The sequence below is a fragment of the Lissotriton helveticus genome, chromosome 2_1, assembly GCF_964261635.1.
Source record: "Lissotriton helveticus chromosome 2_1, aLisHel1.1, whole genome shotgun sequence".
In the NCBI taxonomy this organism is placed as follows: domain Eukaryota; kingdom Metazoa; phylum Chordata; class Amphibia; order Caudata; family Salamandridae; genus Lissotriton; species Lissotriton helveticus.
In genome coordinates this window covers 1,130,457,469-1,130,482,890 of record NC_136059.1, presented here as the reverse complement: position 1 = coordinate 1,130,482,890, position 25,422 = coordinate 1,130,457,469, and the positions used below count along the sequence as shown (strand labels likewise).

General features: G+C 45.6%; 1 protein-coding gene across 2 annotated transcripts in view; it reads right to left on the bottom strand.

The window, feature by feature from the left end:
* Positions 1-5,913: 5,913 nt before the first annotated feature.
* SAXO1 (stabilizer of axonemal microtubules 1) overlaps positions 5,914-25,422 on the bottom strand; it is a 214,118-nt gene continuing 194,609 nt past the window's right edge. For both annotated transcript variants that reach the window (XM_078675972.1, XM_078675971.1), the window contains exon 4: positions 5,914-7,056. In XM_078675972.1, the coding sequence (XP_078532098.1) occupies positions 6,011-7,056 (1,046 nt within the window). In that variant the 3' untranslated portion in view covers positions 5,914-6,010. The remainder of the gene's footprint in view (positions 7,057-25,422) is intronic.

Sequence of the window (25,422 nt, the reverse complement as noted above, 5' to 3'; positions counted from 1 at the left end):
ACCCGCAGAACCGTGAACCCTGGAAAAGCTGAACGTCCCTCTGAAACGGTCACCGCCTCTTCTAGGCGGGAACAGGAAGTGTGGGAAGGGCAAGAGGAAACGGAAGTGGGGAAGCAAGCACAAGGAGGAAAGTGCTGTTCCCTGAAACTCCAGAATGAGATATTCGTGCTAAGGTGCCAAATAAAGAGATCAGCAGAGATCCCGCGTCTCCAGAGCCGTCCTTGCCGACTGCATGCACGTGGGGAAAATACAGACTATTCATATGATAATGTCCATAGTCTTTGATTAGACATTGTGTACTGCTTCTGCGGCTGCCCGAGGCCACCGCAGGAGGCCACTCAAGAGGGCGGCCCTCTAGTGCCATCGGGCACCCCACACCCCCTTTTCCTCCTAAGAGGGCAGGGACTCTCGGGGAGTCCCCTCCTGAGCACGGGCAGGCAGCGTCATATCCGGACGTGAGGCGGGGGAGGGGTATATAAGTCCCCCTCACCATCAGGCGGGCAGGTGGGGAGAATGCTGCCTGCCCTTGGATCGCCCGTAAGATAACCCACCATATTACATAACATTGTATGTAATAAACCTGCAGCAGTTTTTCCCAATAACAAAATCTGTGTGGTGTGTATTTATTGGCATGCATGCTATGGGCTTGGGGGTGGGGAGTGTTGCCATGATGGTACTATGTGCATTGTCGAAATCATCACCATCGTCATCAGGCTTATTTTGAGGTGGGCACTTTCTAGAAATCAAATGTGAAATATCACAAATCTATGCTTTTAAAATCATGTGTGTACCTTTATTGTACTTTTTCCGTTTATTTACTTCCTACTCGTTTGAAAGGTGTTTGAGCATTCACTGCTTGCATGCGCCATTGGTTGCCTCTGAAGGTCAGGAGCAGTATTATAGAGACTCATCACTAGTGTACATCCTCTTCGCACAATTTTATTGTTTTGATTGTGGGCAAACACATTATAACCCAATCCATTTTACCGAAAGTTTGTTGCACCAGGGAAAAATGGAGGTTATGGATTGTGGCGGTAGTTGCTATACATATAGATCATTATTTATTTATTAGGAATCATTGCGTGTGTATTATTCCAATCTATGTTTTATAAAGAAGTAGGGCAAACCGCATTTGCACATTTTGCTGCTCATGTAGTAGAAAATGGAACTAAAATAATTTGCCTCTTTTAGTCCAATTTTCCACATAGGACACGTGAGAATTTTTTTTTTAGTTATCTTATAGATTGGACCCAGGATTTTTTTGTCAAGTTGACAAGTTTGGCCTATAAAGCTATGCATCTGAAACAAACCTCACACTTCACAGCAAAACAAGGCATTTCTGGAGGCAGTAGGGGGCATATTTATCATTGTTGTTGTGTTGCCCTTGCTCCACGCAAGGGGGTGCAAGGGCGACGCAACCACAAAGTCAGATTTATCAAGTCACGCAAGGCCATGAGTGTCCCTGCATGGCTTAATAAATCTAGAGTAACGCAATGCAGTGCAAATAAATGTGTCGTGTTACTCTGCCCCAGGAAGATGTTTCATTAGTGGAACATGGGTGTTCCCCCACATCCGCCCATGGATTTGGGTGCATTGCCAGACTTTCCTTTACTGGTAGACATGGGAATGTGTCCCAATGCTGCGCCTCGCCAGGTGAGGTGTAACAAGAAGAATTATCTTTATTTCTCCTCGTTTTTTCCTCTGTGCGCTGCATTTTGCAGCACACATAGAAATATGAAAATGCCTCAGAGGATTGTTTTGTGCAGAAAGGTGTCCCTTCCTGCACACAAACAATCCTGCCTACAATGCAGGCACCCTTGCTGGTGGAAGGCTGCTTGCTTTGGCGCTAGGCAGTCAAAAGTGCGCCAGCGCAGGGAAAGGACAGGAAGGCACCTTATGATGTTAAATACGACACATTCCTGCCCTTTCATGCAGCGCAGCTTAGAAAGGTGACTTGCTGCATTGCGCTGTGTGAAAATGTGATAAATATGCCTCCAGGATTTTTATAGGACTTTAAAGTTTTTACACCAGATTTGTAACTTTTTCTGAACTATGACAGGTTGTCTTTGTTTCATGAAAAAGTTAAAACACATTTATTTTTAAATGAAGGGGGGGGGGAGCAAAGTCAGTGGGCCATCAGGTTGAAATTCCTAGTACCTCTAGTGCAGCTTTATTTCCTGGCAGATTGACTGTACCCAAGATGCTATCAAGGCACTGAAGTGCTTTTTCTCTGGGTGGCAGATGTGGCCGCCCTCCGGAGAAGAGACACCTTGATATAAGGGCCAACTTCTATCTCAGGAATGTTGGGAGGTGGATGCCTCCACATCCACATGTCTGCTGTCAAGAGTCATGGTGGGAAATCTGGATATCTAAGCGCAAGGGGGAGCTGATAGAGAACTCGTTGATGAAACTAACACAACAGGGAATTATTTTGTCACCTATACCTCGGCAGTGGCATGGAAAATGAGAGAAGGGAAGTCTGAGGGGTACAGAACTGAACTCTTGGGTCCCAATATGAGTGGGATCCGTTCCAGTCAGGGCCAGACTGGGCGTAGCGGGCACCGGGTGTTGCCCCGGTGGGCCAGAGGGGTGGGGGCTGGTTTTGTGCACACGGGTGCCGCTTTTGTCACTGAGGGCCACAATATCAGCTGCTGCAATATCGGAACCCTGTACGAAAAGCAGGAGCGGTGCTTCTCACTAGCACTGTGCAGCACACATAGAAACAGCAAATCACCATGAATGATTGTTTATGTGCAGGGAGGGACACCTTCCTGCACATAAACAGTCATTCCCTCAACGCAGACACCGCTGCATTATGCTTCAAGGGTGCCTGCATTAGCACTAGGCAGCTGAGTTTAGCGCCAGAGCTACGGAAAATGGAGGGATGTGCCATACCAATGTAAATACGGTGCATCCCTGTGTTTTCAGAATGGCGGAGTGTGGCACTAGCAATTTTTGCTTAACGCCACGCTTCGCCATTCTCTTGTAAATATGCCCCATAATTTGAGTCAGTGATGGTTATTGTAGACTATGAGTATCAGGTTCTAAAAAGGGTGAATGAATATATTGCGTGGACCACGGCTTCCTTGGAATCAAATATGAAAATTATGGAAAATCCAGCCTGAGTTTCCTCGATCGGCATGCTGGGGAAACTTGTTTCCGCAAAGTGTGGGAGATATACACCGAGCAATACAGAGTGGCAGATTCCCTTATTTTCCTCACAACACAGCGCAATAACCAAATTTGCTGTGCGGCATTGCGCAAAGGGTAAAATAAAGCACAGAGCCATGCCTACTAAGATAGACCTGTTGCTGCTGCCATCCCCTGTAAGTAGGCTGCGTTGCATGACACACATTCTCGCACCATGATGCAAAGGCTAGTGTGCTTTTTCTAGCATAGGATTTGTATTGGAGGAAACAACTTCCAATACAAATTCCTATGCCTAGACATATTTCAGGAAAAACAGAACAAGGTGGCTGGACAGGATTATTCGTGAAACAATTCCCCAGACACACAGTCAATCTGTACCATGTGACCACTGGATTTAATTTCCAAACAAGTTTATTTTTCTTTTTTACTTTTATCAGCAATTTTTTGAAACACAAGCACAAACAAAACCACTGTCAATTCAAAAGGTTCATATATACAGTATCTACAAATGCACACATTTACAAATTTACAACAAGGAATCAAACAAAAAATTGGTTAGACACACCAAAAGACAATAACATATGTATAATAATTCAAATAAATTGCAATTATATACAGTGCAGAGATTAGTCCATAAGCAAACAAACGGGCACCAGTCCTAGAGATTGAAAAAACCAAGTGACAGGCGGGGTTGAGATCGAAACAAGCCTGCCTGTCAACGAAAGCCTGTGGTGTAATGTTAAATAGGGTTGCGAGGCTAGGATACAGAGTGGTGGTATGATTTACATCCTAGCGGCACCCTTTGTTGTAGCCACAGGGTGGTATTGTCGACGCGTTTCGAACCTAAGTATTCAAGGTTCTCTTCAGGACAGGGACTGGGAAACAGATTCTGCACGCGGGCACAAAGATTGCCGTGGCATAGGTATATCGTGTTCACACCTGCAATAGGCGCAGAGCAGGACTTAAGGCGTGGTGTCAGGCTTCAGAAGCTTGCAGGTATCAGGGCGGCTCACATTACTTTTTGCGCGTGTAGGTCTGGCTATGCAGACCACAGGGAGGGAAGCGGCCGGTCACTGGCCTCAGTTCAGGCCGGCAGTTAAAGTTGGCCCGTTTTCTGAATGAAGTAATCAAGCCACAGTAAGGTCCGTGTTGCTCACTCTCTCCCAGGGACAAGCTGTCTGTAGGTGGTAGACATATTTCAGAGCACTCATGGAGTACATGGGTTGACTGAGAAATGAAAACATTTCCCCTTGCTAACGCCTGATTCAAGGAGTTGTTCGCATTTTAGATGCAGACCCTGGCTTGGCTTTCTTAGTAGATCTGGCTTTGGAACTAAACCTATGGGTGTTTATACTGATTCGTCAACCACACCCGAGTAAAACCTCCTTAACACAAAGTGGTGCAAAGCACTTATGGTGCTCAGAAAAGGGCACATTTCCAGCAAAAAAAAAACCTTTTGCCAAAACTAAAACCTCCTGCAAGTCTTAGGGCTAGATGTAGGTAATTGAAATTTACCGATTCTAAAAGACCAAATTTTACCGATTCGGTATTTTAGAATCGGTAAATGCTATGTAGCTAAAAAATCGGTAAAAATTACTGTATCGGTATGATTCGGTAATTACCGAATCGGTATTTACCGATTCGGTAATTCCCATTCATTCCTAGGGGCCCGGAGGCCCATAGGAATGAATGTGAATTACCGAATCGGTAAATACAGATTTGGTAAAATAGGGAAAGCTTCAAGGGTGGCAGGGTGTCACATTGACACCCTGTTTCACCCATGAATAGTGCTTGTGTGCACATATGGCACACATATATGCCCTAAGGGCATGTATGTCTGTTACATGGCACAGTTGAAAATGCACAGATTAGCATTTTCAAAGGTATTCGTTATTTACCACCAACTAATAGTTGGTGGTAAATAACGAATCCTTAAAGCACATGAGCACTTTTTAAAGTGCTTCCTACATGTCATTTACCGATTCGGTAAATACTGAATCGGTAAATGATGATTCTGTAAATATCGAATCGGTAAATACCGATTCGTTATTTACCGAATCCTCCCCTACATTACAATTGGCTCAATACCGGTCAATAAACCTGAAATTTACCGAATTTCGGGTTTACCAACCGGTAATGGGCCACCTACATCTGGCCCTAAATTCCGTAAATCGATTTTCCATTGTGCAAAAGTCCATAAGTATGAAATGAGTGTGATGCTCTGGTCAAGTAAATATTGTATAGTAGCCAGAATCTGCCTCACTTTAAAGGTTTGATGTGGATTATGATTTTTTCAAAATGTATATTGTAATTGTAAACGTAGGTCTGTCTGTGCAATCAAAAGCATGGCTAAGTGCAGTAGCATTTTACAATTTGCCTCAGAAATGAAAGATATTGTCTTAAAGGTTTTTGGTGCCAACCCTGGGTACTGGGAATTGAAGTGTGGCTAAAATGCCCTCTGCCTCACCAATGGTACGTCTTGATAATGTTTTCTAAAAGGTGGCAACAATAAGTATATATATCATACTTGGGGAAAGTAGACAGCTACAAATTTCGAACTAAACATGCCCCTGCCCCACCAAATGAATTCTTCAATTATAAGAATTTTAGAAAATATGCGGTACTGAACGAGTTTTGATATCTTTAATGGCTCAGGCACATCCCCTTTTTTCACTTGTGCTGATATGTCTAGGGACTATTTTTTGATAATGCTTCACCAGGAATTAAAAAAAGAACTCAGTGAACACAGTATAATAGTGTGTGTTTATTTCCTAACTCTTCCAGGAAGGCCCTGAGCTTTCTTACATCTTCGTATATCTTCTTGGAAGGTTTCATAATTGATCCTAAAATAATAAAATAATCAGCAGACCGCCTCCACCTTCCTGGGCTGCTCACAAAAGTCCACATTTTTCTTCAATGCAAGGCTACCTTCTAGGTTAAGGCAAACTTTTTCGTCCTTGGAACTAGAGCGCTGGCTCGCCCTATACATGGATCTGTACTGCTTGTGACCATATTTGTCCAGTGCTTGAAAGACATAGCCTTCGGGGTCTTTGAAGCGAGCAGGGCACAGACAAATCTCCTTGGGTGTGTAAGTGGTGTTGTACATGCTTTCCGCATCAAAAACGTCATGGGTCGTAACTCCAGGTCCGACTGGTTTACAGGAAAGCGTGTGTACAGGAGGATGTGATACGTAGTGAAGCCTAGAAGATGACAAGAAGTCCATTGGCTCCGTTGAGAACTGGATCATCTGCACTGGTTTCACGGGAGGCATTCTTGAATAGTTCCACTGCCTGTAGTCTTCCCTCATGACAGAACTACCATCAAAAGGCATATCGTTTTTGTCCCGGCAGAGCACAGGGCGGAAAGACTTTGGCGGCTGCAATCTGTGCTCTAAAAAGTCGGAATGATACGTTGACTCTAGGTCCATTTTCCCCGTTGGAGGAACATAGATCTTACCCGTTCTCTGGAATCGACACGGCAGTGGCATCTTTGTGTATGCATCCCGGCTCTCTGTCGATGGACAAAAAGGAAGGTCGTAACCCTGTCGGGTGTAGCATGGCTTAGTGGACTCAGCGGGACAACCGGGCCGTCCTGTAAAATCTTGTTGGTGGGTGGAAATGCCTTCAAATGGATCCAAGCACGGATTGTATGGTTCTCCAACATGGAATGTGGGTCTTTCCACTGGGTGGCCAACATAGGCCTCTTGGTAATTTGACACATCATTAAAGGGGATGTCGCAACCTCTAGGTGGATTTACGGGCTTGTAGCTCTTCGTATAAACTGATCCCTTAAATTCGTAAGCATCCCGAGAAGTGGTTGTGGAAGCAAAAGGTTCTCCTGGTGGACAATATTGATTGTCTGGTTTCATTGAGTCACGTTTCTTTTCGTTCCATAATCTGTAAGCATCTGTAAAGAGGAAAAAAAATATTGTGACAATTTAACCTTTGAACGTCAGCGTGAATCATATAGCTGACATAGATCCCTTTCCCCCTAAGAATTCTGTAGGAACTAGGAATTCCCCTTATGATTAATCTGATGTTTTCGCATACTTGTATCCAAACAGTGTTAGCCAAATTGTATGTTTTGTTTAATTTCTTTTTTCTTTTGTTTGTGTACATTGTATATTTGACGTACTAAACTTTAAAAATTGAATTTCTCTTAAACAGAACCTAAAGAGACGATGAAAATGGCCAGAAAAAGAGAGGACCTTTCTTTCCGAGATTCATCACAGGTACATGAAACATACAACCCACATTTAATACAAAAAAGAGCATGCTGCTTCACCACAATGGGCACAGTGCACTTTTCGAGTGTTTTTTTGTTCTATAAATAATAACTAATCTTTAGCTGTTATTTTTATTAGTACATTTCTGTTCGTTTTTTTAGATGTACAGTAGTACATGTTTCACATAAACAGCCACTCCTGATGTGTTTGCCCATTTTAGCTCCTATAGGAAATTTTACTCACCCCTCCAGTCCAAGCCCCTGAACGGAATTAAACAAAACTTGGCATAATAGTACAGATTTGCTCAGAAAGCATGCTTTTGTTAAGTTTTGGTGCTCCCAGTCAAAACCAGAATGGTCATCACACAAGCCCTGTTAGAACTGGCTATTTCTGGTAGGCTAAGGCTGACGCCAAAGCCAGGCAGAAACCACCATTCTAGTCAGGGCAAGGGAGTCACACGCCAAGATAACCCCTGCTCACCCCCATGGTAGCTTGGCACGAGCAGTAAGGCTAAACTCGGAGGCAATGTGTAAAGCATTTGCGCCAGCACACAACAGCAACAACATCGTAGGCACACCACAAAAGGAACTCCACACAGGGTTATATAAAAATAACTTCTGTATTGTCAAAATCACATCAGATAAAAATCACACATGTACATTGTGCCAACTGGCACGGGCAATATTCACAAGGGATTATTCACTAGACAGGGCCACATGGGCCACTGTCAGAATCAACACTTTTAAAAATAGAAATACTCTCAGAAATTAGAAGAAAAGGATATAAAATCACTGTAGCACAAATGAGCAAGTATAGCACACAACCAGTAACTACTGGAAACAGGTAAGTACCACCTACGCAACCCTAACCACCTTAGGAGAATGTCACGCAGGGAACCAGGACCTCACAACCACCTAAGAATAAAATACATTTAGGGGTATCAGCAAGAACACATGACACATGATGCATCGCAACATTCAGAGGTGTAGGGAAAAGGTAAACACATGATGCATAAAAATACATTCAGCGGTGTAATAACAAGGCACATGATGCATCAAAAAAACAGTCAGAGGTGCAGGGAAGGAAAAACACATGATGCATAAACCAACACATTCAGAGGTGTAAAATCAAGGAAGACACATGATGCATAAAACATTCAGAGGTGCCAGAACATAACTCAATAGCGCAAACAACGTACATAAGCCACCACTTGTCCCTAGGCCACTGGCCTTGTTGGGGCTAGGACGCCCTGTGTCCAAAAGTCAGGGGCCTAAACGGTGCAGCTGCCCACTAATTGCTGGGCAGCTGGGATAACAATCAAACCATGGCATGGGCTCTCACTAGCCCTCGAACAGTACTGCGCCAAAAGGTAGGAGCCACACAGGCTCTTGACCAAATATGCCCCCATGAGCCTCTCGGGGCTCGTCTGCACTTGTATTATCAAGTTCTTATCATAAAAGAATAGTCTCAAGTCTCTTTAACTCAATACTGAAAACAATGCCACCATGTTATTGGCCCAAATCAGCTCTTCGCTGACACTAGCGGGTTCATACCCCGCTCCTTTCACTGATGCGCTTACTCTAGAAGCCCCGATGTCAGTAGAGCCTTCGATGTCAGCCCCGGCCGGTCTCGACTGCTCTCCCGCCTGCTCTCGACAATCCAACGAGCGGCGGGGAGATTGAGCAGCACTCTTTTGCAGGGACAACAGGCATGGGGCTGTGCACTCACACGCGGCTCCCTCGACGAGATCGGGTCCCGGAGAGGACACGACGATGGATCCCTCGCTGGTTGTGACCCTCGATGGGGATGACGCCATGGGCCAATCAGGTCGCGGCATTCTCGGCAAGCCTCCACATTCACCCGGGAGTCAGCCAATGGCAGTGCGGCTCCCGGGGCAGTCCTCAATGATGCTCACGCAGGCAACCAACCACAACACGGTCTCAGCGATGATGCTACGGCGCACGGGTCAATCCCGTTGCGGCGTTAGTGAGGGGGCTCGGCTCTCTCCTCCAATCAGGGAGCAGCGGGCTCGTTCTCGGCTTCGTGGGTACCGGCAAGGTACAGCAGACTGCGGAGGGTGTTCCCGGGCCCCGGGCAAGATCGGAACTTGGCGGCACAAGGTTTCTGGGGGCGGGGGTCACAAATAGACTGCCCTCTCGACCGTAGACCTTCTTTCGGCAAAACTCACAGGGGGAGACACTACGATCCCCCGGACCACGTGGAATGCGCGCCGATGAGCGCACCGATCTTGGTCCCAGGCCCGCAGTTAAAACTCACGCACCTCAAACAATCTGCAGCACGATCTTCACAGCGTTTTCAGTTTCAATGGAACCTTTTTGACCCTGGGTTCCAGGACAGGAGGCCAGCTCTTCTCAGGCCCTTGGAGATTCAGTTAACAGACACAGCATACAGCAAAGTCTTTGTAGGTCAAGCAGGCAGGGTCACAGCACACAGCAAAGTCCCTCTCCTCCTCAGCTTCAGTTGGTCAGCAGAACAGGTCAGCCTTTAGAGCACACAGCAAGGCAATCTTCCTTCAGTTCTCCAGCGGTCCTTCTTACAGCAGAGGTTCCTCTTGATTGTAGAATCTCTTTTTCTGTTGTCAGGGGTCCTTCTCTTATACCCCAAAAAGTCTTTGAAGTCTTTGTGCAAGTGGGCCCAGAGCCCGGTCTAAACCAGTTCTTGGGTGTTGCTGGAGCCCTTGGGCTTCCTGGCTTCCTTCTTTCTTTCAGTATCAGGGACAGAGGTGACAGTCGCCCAGCGGGAGGTGGAGCCAGCATTGTGGTCAGGCAGGCACAGCCCTATTCACTCCCAGGTGCTATCTCCTCCCACTTCCCTGGCAGCAGATGCAGCCTTTCATCCACGGGCTGACTCAGACAACCTCCTGGGGGCTCTGCAGCCCCTGTCACCCTCAAACCAGACAGTTAATCCACAAGCAGGCCCAGGCTCACTCCTGGAGCCATGCTCCAGCCAATCACACGCCAGGCACAGATTACCCAAATATGCCAACTTCTAAAAATGGCACTTCAACACTAGACACAATCATGCCGCATACATCATTACGCAGCATTCAATCTCACGAGTTCGCACATACCAAACTCAACCCTGCACTCCCCACACATCAGGAACTACCATGGGCATACATATTCCCCATTAATTCCTATGGGAGGGCAGGTAACTCACCACACATACACAGAGAGCTCACGCACTTTACACTGTACCACAGTGAAAAAGTGCACAGAGGCCTAAAATCACCAATACCAGGTCACAGAAACAGGATAGGAAAAAGCAAAAAGTTTCGGGGTGAACCTGCCAAAAAGGGCCAGGTCCAACACAACCCCCTTCCAGCCAAAACGCAGGGTAGACCAATCACTCCACTGATGGGCTTCCTTGATTTGGGCGACAAAACATGGACACGGGCCCGCACGGCAGGGACACCCTCCGGTTTTTCGCCACTCTGAACCCACATGGATTTCTCTCAACAAGAACTCTCTGTCTCAACTAGGATACCCCACTGGTACTCTCTAGTCATCCACGGTCAGGACCAGGCCCTAGGCCATCCAAATGTCACGGGTCCTAACCAATCCACAGAGTGGGGGGCAGTAACCCCTGGCACACAATAGCCATTCTCCACTCTCCCTCTCAGTGTAGCTACAACTACCACTGATCCTTCAACCTAGGGACCATACCCTCAGGCTGAACAGAGGTCACAGGCAAGAATGCCCCACCCTACCTCTACTTCTGGGTTCCCGCACCCTCACAGGGAAGCACTCACCAGAACACAATTCTCCTACCAGATCAGGACCTCACTCCATCACTGGTCTACCACCTAGGATCTGGAAACTATTTCACTTCAGGTACAAAGCACAAAGCACAGTTCCTCTTCAAGCAGGTGGGGGGACACAGCACACCGCAAATTCCCCTTTCAAGCAGGTGGGGGATACAGCACACAGCAAAGTCCCCTTTCCTCTACCTTAGCGGAAACAACAAACTGCAGGTGAGCCCCAGATCACACAGCAAGGGCAGCCCCCTCAGTCTCTTCAGCTGATCTACTTTGGCAGAGATTCCTTCTTGACCTAGAAGTTTCCTAATCTCCCAACCTAGGATCTAAACCCTCAGGTTGCACCGGGGTCAGGAGTACACCGTCCCTCTGCACCCCCTTCCAGAGTTCTGCACCCTCCCACCTTGGAGCGGTACCCCTGGAAGCCAAACACCAGGACCGCCGGAGTTCTGGTTACAGACACTCCCCGTCCTCTAGACACAGGAAGATCCTCCTCAAATGACCTGTAAGTACAGCCTACGCCCCTGACCTGGCGCTCCCTTAGGGAACCCTCCAGGCCCGGAGACAGGGTTTCGGGCCAACGTGGTACACACCGTCCCACACTCACTCTGCCTCCACTGAGACAGGACGTGAGCCCCTACACCCCTACCATCCTACTGGGACCTAGCTGGGCTACACATGAACCTCTTCACCTACACAGGATCATCAGATACACAAGCCACTACTTTTAGAATCACTCCCTAATGCCTCTGCAAGACATCTAGCACACCGCCAGATATCCACCTTCTTGTCCAGTGCCTCTGCAGGACCTCCTGCACACCACCAAAGGTACACCTCCTGTGAAAGCTCCTTTTTTTTTAAAACTCACACCAACTCCTCCAGTTCAACACACCACTCATCCACACACTCCCCCTCCAGACTGGTGAGACAGTTCCTCACTGCCCCAGACTCTCAACCTGTACCCCTCTTACTGAGCACCAGGCACCATACTCTGGGAACTGGGAATGGGACTTCACGCACTGGACATATTTTATCTGCCACCACTGGATCCTACCATACTGGGGAATCCAGACACACACACTACACTCAGGGGATAACCACCCTCCCAAGCAAGCCATTCCTCCTCCACACTCCCTCTCTTCCATCTACCCACACAGGGACAGGAACAGGGATTGGGCACTGGACACAGCAAGGGATTCCTAATATATGGGAACCTCCCCCTCTACTGGCGTCCCGCCCTGTCATTTTCTCTCATCTGCCACTAAACATAAAAGCGCAGGAAACACCATTTGAAAATGACACTCTTGAGGAAAAACAAAATCACAAACAATAATCCCAAACATGTGACTATCTAAAAAATGCAGAGTTTTGTAATGTAGCCAGCTGTCGCTGTGGTACTGCGCAAACACAAGTCCTAATCCGCACCGCTGACCACCAATGTTATAACTGGCTATTTCTGGTAGGCTAAGGCTGACGCCGAAGCCAGGTAGAAACCACCATTCTAGTCAGGGCAAGGGAGTCACACGCCAAGATAACCCCTGCTCACCCCCTTGGTAGCTTGGCACGAGCAGTAAGGCTAAACTCGGAGGCAATGTGTAAAGCATTTGCGCCAGCACACAACAGCAACAACATCTTAGGCACACAACAAAAGGAACTCCACACAGGGTAATATCAAAATAACTTCTGGGCCACTGTCAGAATCAACACTTTTAGAAATACTGTCAGAAATTAGAAGAAAAGGATATAAAATCACTGTAGCACAAATTAGCAAGTATAGCACACAACCAGTAACTACTGGTAACAGGTAAGTACCACCTACGCAACCCTAACCACCTTAGGAGAATGTCACGCAGGGAACCAGGACCTCACTAGGTCCACCTGTACTGGAAAGAACAACCACCTAAGAATAAAATATATTTAGGAGTATCAGCAAGAACACATTACACATGATGCATCACAACATTCAGAGATGTAGGGAAAAGGTAAACACATGATGCATAAAAACACATTCAGCGGTGTAATAACAAGGCACATGATGCATCAAAAATACAGTCAGAGGTGCAGGGAAGGAAAAACACATGATGCATAAACCAACACATTCAGAGGTGTAAAATCAAGGAAGACACATGATGCATAAAAACATTCAGAGGTGCCAGAACATAACTCAATAGCGCAAACAACGTACATAAGCCACCACTTGTGGCAGTCCCTAAGCCACTGGCCTTGTTGGGGCTAGGACGCCCTGTGTCCAAAAGTCAGGGGCCTAAACGGTGCTGTAGAGTAGAGTGGCATAGACTGCAGTGAGGTAGAGTGTAGTGGGATAGAGTGCAGTAGTCAGAATAGAATAGAGTGGCATATAGTATAGTGGTGTAGAGTAGAGTGCAGTGGTGCAGAGTGGAGTAACATAGAGTGCAGTGGTATAAAGTAGTGTAGAGTAGAGTGCAGTGGCATACAGTAGAGTGGTGTAGAGGGCAGTGGCACAGAGTGGTGCAGAGTAGAGTGCAGTGGCACAGAATGCAGTGGCATAGAGTACAGTGATATAGAGTGGTGCCGGGTATAGTGCAGTGGCATATGTTAGAGTGGTGCCGAGTAGAGTAGCATAGAGTGCAGTTTGATAGAGTGCAGTAGGGTAGATTGCAGTTGTGTAGAGTGCTGTAGCATAGAGTGCAGTAGGGGAAGTTTGCGGTGGACTGGTGTAGAGTGCAGTAGCCTAGAGTGGTGCAGGGTAGAGTGTATTGGCATAGAGTAGAGTGGTGCAGAGTAGAGTGCAGAGGAGTAGAGTGGTACAGAATAGAGTGGCATAGAGTGAAGTGGTATACAGTACAGGGGTGCAGAGTAGAGTAGAGTGGCAATGAGGACAGTGGGATAGAGTGCATTAGTGCAGAAAAGAGTAGAATGGAGTGACGTAGAGTGCAGTGCTGCAGAGTAGAGTGCAGTGGCATAGAATAGAGAGGTGCAGAATAGAGTGACATAGATAGCAGTTGCATAGAGGGGTGTAGAGTAGAGCTCAGTAGCGTCAAGTACAGTGCTGTAGAATGCAGTGGCATACAGTAGAGTGCAGTGGGATGCAGTTCAGTGAGGCAGAATAGAGTAGAGTGGTGTAGAGTGCAGTGATGCAGTGTATAGTGCAGGGACATAGAGTACAGTGAGATAGAGTGCAGTGGGGTAGAGTGTATTTGTATAGAGTGCTGTCGCATAGAGTGCTGTGACGTAGTGCAGTGGCATAGAACAGAGTGTGCAAAAAGTGCAGTTTAGTACAGTGATGCAGAGTAAAGTGCAGTGGCACAGAGTGCATTGATGTGGAGTAGTGTAGAATAGAGTACAGTGGTATAGAGTAGAGAGGTGCAAAGTAAAATTCAGTGAAGTAGAGCATAGTGGTGCAGAGTAGAGTGGCATAGAGTGCATTGGCATGGAGTACAGTAGCATAGAGTAGAATGGTGCAGAGTAGAGTAAAGTGGTGCAGAGTAGGGTGCAGTGACACAGAGCAGAGTGCAGTTGTTTGGAGTAGAGAGATAATAATAATAATAATAATCCACATTTGTAAAGCGCACAATCACCCGTAAGGGTCCCTAGGCGCTGGGGGCCGTCGGGAAGATTAAGCAAGCTATTGCCCAGAGTCACATGATGCTGGGCTAATCTGCCGCCGGTGCCAGGGATCACAAAGTAGAGTAGCATAGAGTGCAGTGGTGTAGAGTACAGTGAAATTAGAGTACAGTGGTGTGGAGTGCAGTAGTGTAGAGCAGAGTGATGTAGAGTAGAGTGGCATAGAGTGCAGTGGTCAAAACAGAGTAGAGTGGCATAAAGTGCAGTGGCGATGAGTGAAATGGTGCAAGGTAGAGAGCAGTGGCATAGAGTACAGTGGTGGAGAGTATAGTGGCATAGAGTGCATTGGCATAGAGTACAGTAGCATAGAGTAGAATGGTGCAGAGAAGAGTAAAGTGGTGCAGAGTATGGTGCAGTGGCATAGAGTAGAGTGCAGTTGCATTGAGTAGAGTGCTGCAAAGTAGAGTGGCATAGAGTGCAGTGGCGTGGAGTACAGTGAAATTAGAGTACAGTGGTGTAGAGTGCAGTAGAGAAGCGTGGCTCAGTGGTTAAGGCTGCAGACCCGGAGGCTGAGATCGACCATGGACCAGGGTTCGATTCCCCGCCTCGGCGGGTCTCGGGCTCAAAAAACTCCATGGACTCGACAATTCTCGCTCTGGTGCCTACTCGACTCACGGAGTCACACTCTGCGACTCTGGGCAATAGCTTGCTTAATCTCCATTACGGCCCCTCGCGGCGGGATGCCTGGCTTTCACCTTGTGGACACCCTGCCGGGGTTTCTCACAGGGGAATACCAGGACGGGTTCCCTAAGCAAGCGCTTAGATACCGTGTCGGTGATTTGCGCTATATAAATACATGTACATTTACATTTACAGTAGTGTAGAGCAGCATGATGTAGAGTAGAGTGGCATAGAGTGCAGTGGTCAAAAACGAGTAGAGTCGCATAAAGTGCAGATGCGAAGAGTGCAATGGTGCAAGGTAGAGAGCAGTGGCATAGAGTACAGAGGTGCAGAGTATAGTGGCATAGAGTAGTGCTGCTGAGTAGAGTGTACTAACAGAGTGCAGTGGTATAAAGTGCATTGGCCTAGAGTTGAGTGGCATAGAGTGCATTGACGCAAAGTGATGCAGAGTAGAGTATAGTGGCATAGACTGCAGTGGTGTAGAGTAAAGTGGCACAGAGTACAGTGGTGTAGAGTGGTGCAGAATATAGGGAAGTGGCCTAGAGTTCAGAGGTGTAGAGAGGTGCAGAGTAGAGTGCAGTGGTGTAGAGTAGAGTATTGCAGAGTGACATAGAGCGCGGTTTGATAGAATGCACTGGGGTAGAATGCAGTCATATGGAGTGCAGTGGCATGGATTTGAATGGCATAGAGTGCAGTGGTGTATAGTGCAGTGACGTAGAGTGGTGCAGTAGCATAGAATAAAGTGGTACAGAGTAGAGTGCAGTAGCGGAGAGTGTAGTGATGTAGAGTACAGGTTAAGGGGTGGGAAGGAAAAGAAACAGCATGGACGGGGATATGGAAGATGGACTGAAAAACGCAAGCACTCATATGGAGTGCTTGAAACGAAGGAAAAAGGAGCTCCAAAACGAGAGCAGTGGATGGGCACTAGTACTTGGTCCATTCTCCTTTTGAGGGCCAAACACCAGAAGAGGGCATGATCCACACCTGTTATGACAAATGGGCATGAAGGAAATGAGAGCAACTATGAAGCTAACAAATTGTAAGCTCGGGACGGGCTGTAAGCTCACTGTATGTAAACAAAAGTCTTGCAGAGACAACGCATGCACTGTCTAGGCGAAACCTAAAAAGGTAATCATGTAAGAAATAAACATGGCAGGTGACAAAAGTTGTGGCATACGTTATGTGTGCTGTATACCATAGCTGGTGACTCTCAGTGGTTTTGCCTATTTGAATATATATTCACAGAAAAAAACTCTTAAAAAGTGGTAATGCTTCTGGTTCAAACACGCAAAAGTACTGAAATTCGCAAGTCTATATATGCATATATACACACACGTTTCATCCATTGCTCAGCTTTATAAGGCCATTTCTACCTACCTACCGCAGAGCTTGGCAGTGGGCCCACCGACACTCCAAATTATACTTCCCATTCTTGTTACAGATGGCACCAGCTCTCCAGGATATAGGTAATACAACTTGTTAGGGCAGCTGTAAATGCGTTCTGGTTCCAGTGAGTCTGAGGCAAGAAAGTTTTGAGGGAAGAGGCACCACAACCCACCCAAGGCTTTGCATCTTCTGTGTCATAGCTCCTTCTCCCATTCAATAATGGTAATAAATAGCATATTACACTCTGCACATGTGCATATATACTACATATTGCATAAATGTGTGATTTTATCTCACAAAATGAAGTGGTATAAAAAAACATATTTCACATGGACCCATGGAATATTGAAGCTAGTATATGGTTCTCAGTGGAATAGTCATAACGACAGTACCCCTCCTCTGACACCCCGCCCCTAACTACTCTGCAGAGTCTTACTATTATCACGGCCACCAGGACAAGATTAGGTGCTGATGGAGGAAGAACCTTTGTGGCAAGGTTATCTAAATTATGTGGCAAGAAAAGGTAAATTACTCATCATTATACAAAAGATTGATCTGCCGGTTAATTTGAGCAGGAAACATGTTGTTTTGCCCTCTGCAAATTAAGTGGCAACTTATGGGGCAGGTTAAAGAAATATCCGCTGTTTGAAGGTGCCAGTCGCCTTTCATGGCAGGCGAAGGCCTGACCTTACCTTCAGATGGGGCAGAGATTCCCCCCATGTGGGTACAGTGAGTGAACACCTTCAGAAGGATTCCTGGAAGGCCCCTGTTACATCCATGCCCCCTTCCCCAGAGGGCCATTGCGGTTTGGAGTGAGCACAATTATTGTGCTCCACCCCATATGAGGCACTCAATCAGATCACCTCTTGACAGCTTCTTTGCCCTTGCAGCCATATCTGTAATAAGGCATGTGCACAAAGGCAAAGGGTTCATTCAATGTCATCCAATTATGTCCCCATGCAAATGAGGGCATGCATCTTTGGTTTTCATGGAAACACGTCAATCTGGGATATTATAAATTACAGTAGGAGCCATGCGGGAATTTGCGGACCCTTCTATAATACCAAAGTACTGCAGGGCGTCATACAGCATACTTTGTATAATACTGGCCCAGCTACCACAGTCCCACTGGACCACCACTGCCAACAAAAAAACTGAGGAGACCTGTTGGCAAGCCTAAGAGACAGGTTTGCACAGTCTCTCTCTCTTAAGCACAGCAGGCTCAGCCAAACACCATCTGCATTATTCTCTTAATGTACCTGTGACCTACCTACTATTAGGAAGAACCTTGAGGGTAAAGTGGGCCAAACAACTTATGTTGGGTATCAAGAAATGGTGCTGGGAAAATACAGATGCAGCGGATCTTCCATAGGCAGAAAAACAAATGAAATTGGTAGAAACTAAACAAACAGGCTTAATAGAATACATAAGGGTTAACAGTGGCTTGCAGTAAAGCCATTTTAGGTCATGGTACATCACGTTATGAAATCTAGATAAACCTAACAATTATAAGAGGCCATATCTTATTTATTTATTTTTGTTATTTTATTCATTATTAGCTTTTCATGATGCCAGATTGCAACTTCAATGTTTACAGAAAGGACAAAAAGTGAGAATAATGGTGGAACAAAAATGCCCAAAGTGTTTGTATGTAAGCAGAGCGAATTATGTTTTTTTTTTATTCATTTTGAACTTCTTGTGGGCACGCTTGAAGAGAATATGCAGTGGGAAGGTGTTTATAGAGTTATGAACCTATGGCGATGTGACATATCTATCATGTCATCCATGCATCCCCAAGGGACAGAACATCTAAGCAGACTGACATCAGATATCTCACCAGTAAGAGTAGAACACTCTTGTGAGAGTCAGGGGCACACACATTTAGAGCCATTTTGAGCAGATTAACTTAAAATGGAAGCTTTCTTTTGTCTGCCTAAAGTTCATGGTTACAAAGAGTGCTGATGTTTTTGAGGGTGAGCTGAGACTAGATACCACTGTAATAGTTACAGAGGAATACCACAGCCAGGGCCGGTATCATCCTTGAGGCAAATGGTGCATGAGGAGGATTCACTAAAGGCACCACAAGTAGCAATACACACTGTCCCCTGCTCCACAGTCTGCATAGAGAAAGGACAGATCAACAAAAGTGACTTCCATCTTGTGGATCTTCAGGGGTGGCGTAAGGGATTCCCAAAGAACTGACCGTTTACCACATGGCAAATGGTAAATTTGACTCCCTGGAACCCCGTTCTTTATTATCTTTCACAGAGCTTTAGCTGGAAGAGTCACTCGCTCTTCTCCAAAGCATAAAGTCTGGCTCCCGAACCGACCCTTGCCCAGCTAATCTCCTTAACCTATTAGTGCCCGTCATAAACCTCACTGCAAATCTGCTATTTAATTTATCCCTTTTCTCAGGCAATATGCTGAAAGTATGGAAGCAAGCAAAGATCCTTCCCCTTCTAAAAAAGGCTAACGCCAAACAGAGGGACCCCGCCAACTAAATGCCAATTTCCCTTCTTCCTGCCCTCTCTAAAGTGCTAGAGAAATATGTTAACAGGGCCCTCCAAAAACACATTGAAGACTGGAAGCTTTTTCATAAGTCTGAATCAGGCTTTAGGGCCAATTATAGTACAGAGTCCGCTCTGCTTGAGGTGACTGAATTTATCAAGGGTAAGCTAGACCAAGGAGGAAAGCGTGTTCTGATACTACTCGGTTTGTCGGCGGCCTTCGATACGGTCCCACACGAGAGGCTCCTAGACAGACTAGCTGACATCGGCCTGGGGGGGACCTCCATAACATGGATGTCCTCCTTCCTGGGAAACAGATCTCAGGATATCTGGCTTACCCCTTTTTCATCACCTGTTCCGGCCATGAAGGTGGGGGTCCCTCAGGGCTCTATTCTCAGTCCAACCCTTTTTAATATATATCTATCACCCCTTGCACTTTTGGTAGAGGAAGAGGGCACAAAAATTGTCTCTTATGCAGATGACACTCAGCTGATTTTTACATGCGATAAAGGAATCGACTTTGATGGTGCAATGATTAGATTTTGCCTCGCAAAGGTATTTAATTGGCTTAAGATAAATCAGCTGAAGTGTAATCCAGACAAAACAGAAGTTGTTTTCTTTGGACAACCGGAAACATGCAACTGGAGCATTTGGTAGCCAAAAAGACCTGCCACCCCCACTCACAGCTAATGAGAAAGTCAAAATGTAGGAATTGTCATAGACAATGCACTCTCCATGCGACCTCAGATCCAAAATGTAACAGGCGCATGCCGCATGCTTTGGCATACTCTGCATGTTAAAAACAAATCCTGCTGCTGCTACCACTAGACAGCAGAAAGATTGTGGTGCAAGCTCTGGTGAAGTCAAAACTCGACTATGTCAACAGTCTGTACCTCGGTCTTTACAAATGTCTTATCTAGCGCCTGCAAGTGGTGCAAAATGCGGTGTCTAGAGCGATCGTGAGGTCCTAACCCTGATCTAGCATGACTCCAATTTTAAAGTCTCTACATTGACAACGCATGAAGGAACGGATTGACTTCAAAGTGATGATCATCTTTTTAAAAGCTTTCTACGGCTTAGGTGCCGGCTACCTGAATAAGTGCGTAAATCGCTACATTCCATCCAGATCCCTAGCATCTACTAATGCTAACCTGGCCATCGTGCCCAAAATATGCCGCGCCCACACGGGAGGCAGCTCCTCTGGCTTTCTAGGCGCAATGATGTGGAACAGCCTACCTGAAACTTTGTCACTAACCACAGACCTGCTATCTTTCAAGAAGAACCTTAAAATCTTGCTTTTTAAAAACAAATCTGTCCCTTTTGCCTAACTACTCTTTCCGCTGCCTCGCGCCAGGACACTCTAGTTCGAGTAGCTGTGCGCTATATTAAATACACTATTTCATTTCATTGTAGTCACTCGAAATGAAGGTATATGGATTCACTGGACTGAGGAACAGCCCCTCATTTGTCAAAATATTGAGGAATAGGTAACTGACTTGCATGCAGCTATGTGTGTGAAGTAGACCTTCAACACATAGTTGATGGACCCCAGAGTGCTTCTCTAGCCTACCTGGAATTTATCTGTTGTGCAGTCTAATATGATATGGCCTATCCGAGCCCCACTACATCATACTTCAACCTCTTGATGGTTATGCATCCTAATTTCTTACTTTTACACTACATACAAGCAACCATTTGTTTGCCCTTACCGTAGCAAAATTAACCTACCTTGGTAGGACATAGCTACAATGTCTAACATTTAATACATGCCACTTCTGAGCGCCTTAAAGATATCAGAATGGAGGCAGACATAATTGGTTTTGATGAATGAGGATGCTTATTTGAAGGCATTTTTGTTAATTTTTATCAAATGTTCAGTTTGGTGAAGTATCCTACTCAGTCAACATTGGAATGGGTTGAGAACCACACTCACCACCACAGCTTAAATGAATGAGAAAATGTGACAGAGGAAAGTCTCAAGTACTTAGGAATGATATGGTTAATGTTTATTGGGAATGTGAATTTGACAATGTAATGTGTAAAGCTGACGTTTTACATATTCATGTGTTGATCCTATCTTTGATAATGTTATACAATATGAGATAAAGTGCCTTCACAAGATCGGGCGGTGTTAGCCTCAAGATTGTAGAAGGTGATGTGCTTTCTTGAGGCAAAGCATACATTAGAAAGCATGAAGGTTTATTAAAAATAAAGGGCCATATGTATGAAAAAGTCATTTTGCGATTCTCAAATAGCGATTTTTTTACGATTCGCTATTTGAAAATCGCAAAATGCTATGTATGTAGGACTTGCAAAACATTTTGTGAAACCTACATATTCCTTAATTGCGAATCTCAAATTGCGATTCGCAATCAAGGAATACCTCTCCATTCGATCCTATGGGCCTAGAGGCCCATAGGAATGAATGGGAAGACATTCTCAATTTGCGATTAGCAATTAGCGAATCGCAAATTGAGAATGCAATTTCAAGGGCGCAAGGGTGTCAAAAGGACACCCTGTTGCACCCCTGAAATAAGCATGGGTGCACATGTGGCACACATACAGGCCCTAAGGGCATGCATGTGCGTCACATGGCACTTTGAAAAATGCAAAAAAGTGCATTTTTCAAAGAAGTTGCAAATTACCACCAACTTGAAGTTGGTAGTAATTTGTGATTCCTTAAGGCGAAATTGCACTTTTTTGGTGCTTCTTACGTTGCATTTAAGGAATCGCAAAATGTGCGATTCCTTAAATGCAATCGCAAAATAAGGAATCACAAATTTTGTGATTCCTTATTTTGCACGCAGATTTGCTTCATACATACCATTTAGCAACAATGCGATTGCAAACGCCGAAATTTGCAGAACGCATTTGTGCTTGATACATATGGCCCAAAGTGCTTTAGAGAAGGCAAAATATGGTTAGTGTCAAAACTAGGCTCGGGCGGTGTTCGCGGAGTTGCGCTACATGGCACTCCGTGAAGGCGCAAAAACAATTCTGCTGTGTTACGCTGAGTTCCGCTTGCAGGCGGAGTTTGATGGCACGCTCGTTCACGTGGTTTTCATGTGCATCCTCACATTCCAAATCACACACGAACTGCACCACGCGGTCCGTATGGACGAGGCCATCTTGTTTTTCTGCTCTCTGTTATGTTGCTGGGCCTAAATCTTACTCCCTCTATAATCTATATATTCCTCCCCTCCTAAAACTTATCTACCTCACATTTTTCATAATAGTGTGTGTATTTGTATTTTACATTTTGGGGGGGAAATAGTGTTTTTCGTGACTTTCTGTATTATGTTTATTTCTCCTTACTTCCTTCTTCTTTCCTTTCCCTCCTTTTTTTAATTAACCCACCCAGCACCGTGGCAGAGGGAGGACGCCTATGTTGCGGGGAGCGATGCTGCCCAGGTGAGAACTTTGGTGAGAAGGACGTGGCAACACTCCCTTCATGCTGGTAGCAGGTGCCCAGCCTGGTAGCGAATACCCCCTGCGGGAGCATCAGGTATGTTGGGGGAGGGTGCGCCAGCCAGGTTTGGCTCACTGTCCTGGGCAGATATGTTACACCAGGATCTGCTCGACTTGCTAGGCGGCGAGATTCCGGGGTTTGGAGAGCATTCATTATTTATTTGTTGTGTTTGTGTTCTACAATGCTGTAAAAAATTCTGAGTCGCATGCTGCTCACACTTAGAGGTAAATTATGTTTAGTTTATGTTGGAATATTATTTTGTGATCCAATTGCTAGTTTCTGCTAGGCAGGTGCTCAGCAGCGCCACCTAATCGTACTCATCATCAATGCTCGCTTTGGCTGAATAATTAAGAAGACATTGCAGACTGTGAACTTGTCACCATAGTGAATCAGTGATAACTGTGAGTTAGCATTCTCCCTGTGACTTTGTTTATATAGCTATATATATTGAACAATATCCCAACTGGTATGATTAAAAGACAATTATAAAGAATATGAAAACATTATCCGGAGAGGCACCAGGAGACTCTATGCATTCATTTTCAATGCTAAAAGCATCAATTTAATTCAACATATTCAAAAATTAATAAAACAGGAAAGGATTACAGTTAAATATCAGCACTGCAATTGTGAATACACATTTTTCAATGACCCAAGTGTGTACAAGGTGCACGAGTGAAAGGAGTGACACTACGGCGACGCAAGTGACAAAGGGATCAGCGAGGGACGGCGCAAGGTGTTAAGTGAGAAAATTTACAGTGACTTCGAACATAGGGATTTCAAAACACTTTAAACAATTGATTTAGTATTTCATTTTCATAGAAATTCGCTATGAAGGAAGCACCTAAATACAGGCTGAAGGGTCAACGGCGTTTCGATCCGAGCAGTTTGGGATCATCTTCAGGACTGAAAGGGTCGTGTGCAGTGGTAGATTCAGAGTTCCTTGGTCCAAAGATTATGAACCGATGGTCACGAGGGACATCAAGGGCTGGGCTGAGGCTGGAAGTCCATCAGCGGTCGACTGTAACTGTCGATATAATTCTGGAGAGTCCCGGTCTCTTAAGATCCGAGGGTCAGGCCGATGGAGGAATTATCGGCGGGTTTGGACGCCGATCCTGCTTGTGATCGGTTCCGTACTAGGAACAATCTCTAGTTGAAAAGGCGGTCGGGCGAATGAATCGCAATGTCGGCGTTTGTTTATATAGCTCATACAGTCCCAAGCTAACAGCAATGTGTAGTATGCATCTATGCATTGCAAAACAAGCATTTGCAATGCAATAGGTCTTGCATTATCAAAGTTTGAGCTATTGGTGTTGCATTATTATTAGCAATGCCAATAGCTCAAACTTTAATAATCCGAGACCTATTGAATTGCAAATGCTTGTTATTAATGTGAATATAGAACCCTGTTGTGTAAAGTTCTGCTGTTATGTGAAAGCCAGAACGTTGGACTAATTTCTTATGTGCATAATGAGCATGTGCGGGTATACCAGGTGCATGTAATAAGCATGTTGTACTTGGAGTGTGCATTTGTGTGTTTGTTTGTGTGTGTGAGTATCAGTGAAATGAATGGGATCCATTTTGCATGCTCACGCTGGAGGATGAGGACAGCTTTCCCAGACAGTTGAAATGTATTGCCTGCATTCCTGTGGCAGGAAGATAGAGATCCAGACACTCAAGTGGGGAGGTTGGAGATAGGGCTACCATTAGAAATGTCATGAAGACTTCCTGATCTCTGCCATTTGAGTGATTGTAGGAGTGAAATCTGAGACTTCAGTTCTGTTGACGAATGTGAGGAATTTTCTTGGTTAAGGCCTGCCCTTATGTCTGTCCCTGATTACTGTTCAGGAATACCACAGCAATGTGCAGGAATGTCGCTTTTCATTAGGCCCATGTTGTAGGTATTTTAGAATGGAGATTGTCTCTGTGCTATTTGCTGTGAGAATCATCTCTCTATACCAAGGCTGCATCTGGAGAGCAGCCTAGGAAGGACACTTAGTCCTTGTGTACAAAATGTTTTTAAAAGTTGGACCCAAATCACCCTACTTTGTTCCAGTTCCTAATTGTTCATTACCAAGGACAGGAGTGCTCAACAGAGCCCTCAAAGGACTGCTGTGTGTCCAATGCTGGTGTCTTCTTGACAGTCAATCTTTCAGAGGTGAGGGAATATCACCTGAAATCTGTATTTTCTGCTGGAGGAGCTGAAAACCTGTCTGGTGACTAGAAGAGTGCCTGCCTACAGAGAGAGTGAAGGAGTCTGCTTGGCCCTGAAAGAGGAGAGACTGCCCAGGAGAAGAATCCTAGAGTGTTTGGGGTTGAGGAACAGCCAGAAAAAACAACTACCTTAGAAAGCAAAGGCAGGCGTGGCCTGGGTTGCAGTGGGTCTTTGGCTCCCATTCTTGGTTTACGTCGAGAAACACACTGGCATGTGTTGGGCTGGAATTGCCTTATTGTATGAAATCTTCACCAGACCTTGGGGGTTGCATCTACCTTACTGCCTGCATAGTGTAACAAGCTTTGCTGGTTTGCAACTACATGCACTGGTGTGTGTCTGGCTACAATTGTAGTCCTGCGTGATTCCTGCGCCGTACCATTTTGGGCTGCACATGCTGTGTTGTGTAATTCTTATGCCAACCCATGTTGAGTTTCAACTGTTGTGTGTTTGTTGACGTCACTCCAGAAG